The sequence below is a fragment of the Notothenia coriiceps genome, unplaced genomic scaffold, assembly GCF_000735185.1.
Source record: "Notothenia coriiceps isolate Sejong01 unplaced genomic scaffold, NC01 NC01_scaffold00012112, whole genome shotgun sequence".
Lineage (NCBI taxonomy): Eukaryota > Metazoa > Chordata > Actinopteri > Perciformes > Nototheniidae > Notothenia > Notothenia coriiceps.
Window position 1 is genome coordinate 1 of NW_011344813.1, and position 2,528 is coordinate 2,528.

At 55.2% G+C, this 2,528-nt stretch overlaps 1 protein-coding gene across 1 annotated transcript; it reads right to left on the reverse strand.

The window, feature by feature from the left end:
• Nucleotides 1–142: 142 nt before the first annotated feature.
• On the reverse strand, nt 143–2,430 carry LOC104947166 (phosphorylated CTD-interacting factor 1-like; the record flags this gene model as incomplete). The annotated part of the gene is made up of 7 exons (XM_010773128.1): nt 143–296; nt 653–828; nt 917–1,010; nt 1,094–1,278; nt 1,366–1,452; nt 1,537–1,706; nt 2,271–2,430. Coding segments are annotated over 7 exons (1,008 nt in total), but the record flags the coding sequence as incomplete, so codon positions are not given.
• Nucleotides 2,431–2,528: the final 98 nt, after the last annotated feature.

A 2,528-nucleotide genomic window follows, 5' to 3' on the forward strand; every position in this document is an offset into this window, starting at 1 on the left:
GGGCTCGACATTAAGGACTGCCCGATGGCCCGGGGCCATCTAGTATTTAGCTCGGGCCATGAAGCCTCAGGCTTCATGGCCCGAGCTAAATACTAGATGGCCCCGGGCCATCGGGCAGTCCTTAATGTCGAGCCCNCCAGGAAAGGACATGGGGGGGGGGTCAGGAGGGGGAGGGCTGGTACGCCGCCGTGAGCTCGGCCAGGCGCTCAGGGGTCGGAGCCCACTTAGAAAAACCAGCGTCGTTCTGGAGGAAAATAACTGCATTACCATGGACCGCCCGGTAGTACATCTCGTCTCTGAAAGTACACAGAAACACAGTCATTAGTACACGGATACAGAGGAATGTAGTACATCTCGTCTCTGAAAGTACACAGAAACACAGTCATTAGTACACGGATACAGAGGAATGTAGTACATCTCGTCTCTGAAAGTACACAGATACACAGTAATGTAGTAGTAGGAGTAGTGTACATCTATTTACATGTATATTGACTTCTTGCACAATTCTATATTTTGTTTTTTTGTATTTTATTATTTAAGCTGCGTTGTGGGAGGAGCTCAGGTCAGAAGAATGTCATTTCTACTCTGTAGCTGCTGAGCATCTGAGGATACAACCTTTGAGTCTTGACTCTACATGCAATAGCATCAATACCTCTTGCAGATGTGCTGGCTGCCGGACCGGTACTCGTGTTCGAACGCTGTGACGGTCATCTGGTGCCGGAGGAACCGACTGGCCTCCATCCGGGTCAGAGCCGGGGTCACGGGGTCGCGCCACTCAGGGACGAAGACGATGAAGGACAGCGGCTCAGAGGACTTCTCCAGCAGACCCTAGAGGGACCAGAGACCCAGTACAGCCCGGTTTAAGACCACCCACCTGTGCTAAACCTGTCAGGTATTAAACAGTAACTGGACGAACCTCAAAGTGTGTCACCATGGCGTCCATCAGCTCTTCACAGAAGGGAGGGTTGGCTTCAAAGGAGCCGCTGACCGGACAGAAAGACAGGAACGGTCTGAAAACACACAGAGGGTTAAAAATACTGCAATATATATTGGGGACAGTAATTACTGTAACACCACACACTGCAGGTCTCACCCTCTGGATCCGAAGTATCCGTCGGTGTCGGGGAAGGCGGAGCTGAACTGTTTGAAGTAGCAGTTGAGCGGCGAGGCGAAACACTCAAAGGAAACTCCAAACTGTCGCATCAGTGCCTCGAACACGGGAACCGGCAGCGCCCCCTGCAGGCCGCTGCCCTCGTTAGCACCGCTGCCAAACAACACCTGAAACACACACACCTCGTTAAGCCCTCCTCTACCAAACATAGGCTGTCAGGGGAGCTCAGGGATTGGTTAACACAGTCAGCTGACCTGGTATCTCTTCAGGAGGCACCAGACTCTGGTCAGGAACTTCTCAAAGCGAGGGTCATCGATGCAGCTGTACCTGTACAACAGCTCCTGAGAGACAGACAGGGGGGGTCATTACCCCTACATGTTGCCGTGGTGATGACAGTACCGCTATATGTTGCCGTGGTTACTCACCAGTTTGCTGAAGTGACCTCTGTTGACCTTCACCATCTCCCCTTTGAAGCGCAGGCAGGCCACGTCGTTCTCAAAGTGCAGCTCCACGCGGGGGAGGGGGGGCGAGGGGGGGGCCAGACGCACCGGGAAGCAGTACACCAACCTCTGCTGGGGGGGGGAACCACTGGCCTCTGAACACACAGAGAGACAGACACTTAGAACACACACACAAGCAAACAGCTACATGTGGGGGGGGATTCAGGTGTGTGTATATGCGTATGTGTGAGTGTGTGTGTCTCTGTCTCTCTGTGTTATAAGTGGGGGGGTCCAGGAGCAGGCTTAGGTGTGTGTGTGTACCTGTGGGGGGGTCTGGCAGCAGAGCCGTGTGTGTGTGTACCTGTGGGGGGGTCTGGCAGCAGAGCCAGGTAGGTGTGTGTGTGTGTGTGTGTGTGTACCCCGTGGGGGGGGTCTGGCAGCAGAGCCGTGTGTGTGTGTGTGTGTGTGTGTGTGTGTGTGTGTGTGTGTGTCTGTAGGGGGGTCTGGCAGCAGAGCCAGGTGTGTGTGTGTGTACCTGTGGGGGGGTCTGGCAGCAGATTCAGGTGTGTGTGTGTGAGTACCTGTGGGGGGGTCTGGCAGCAGAGCCAGGTGTGTGTGTGTGTACCTGTGGGGGGGTCTGGCAGCAGAGCCAGGTGTGTGTGTGTGTGTGTCTGTAGGGGGGTCTGGCAGCAGAGCCAGGTGTGTGTGTGTGTGTGTACCTGTGGGGGGGTCTGGCAGCAGAGCCAGGTGAATGCTCCTCAGTCTGCGGCTGTACTCCACAGACAGCTGGTAGATCTTGGAGCAGATTCCCTCCACTGAGTCCTTGGCGACGGCGGTGAGGTGAGGGCCGCATTGTTTCCTCAGGTGCTCCAGACGGTCCTACACACAGGAAGAACATTACATCACCAGGGCTCGACATTAAGGGCTGCCCGATGGCCCGGGGCCATCTAGTATTTAGCTCGGGCCATGAAGCCTCA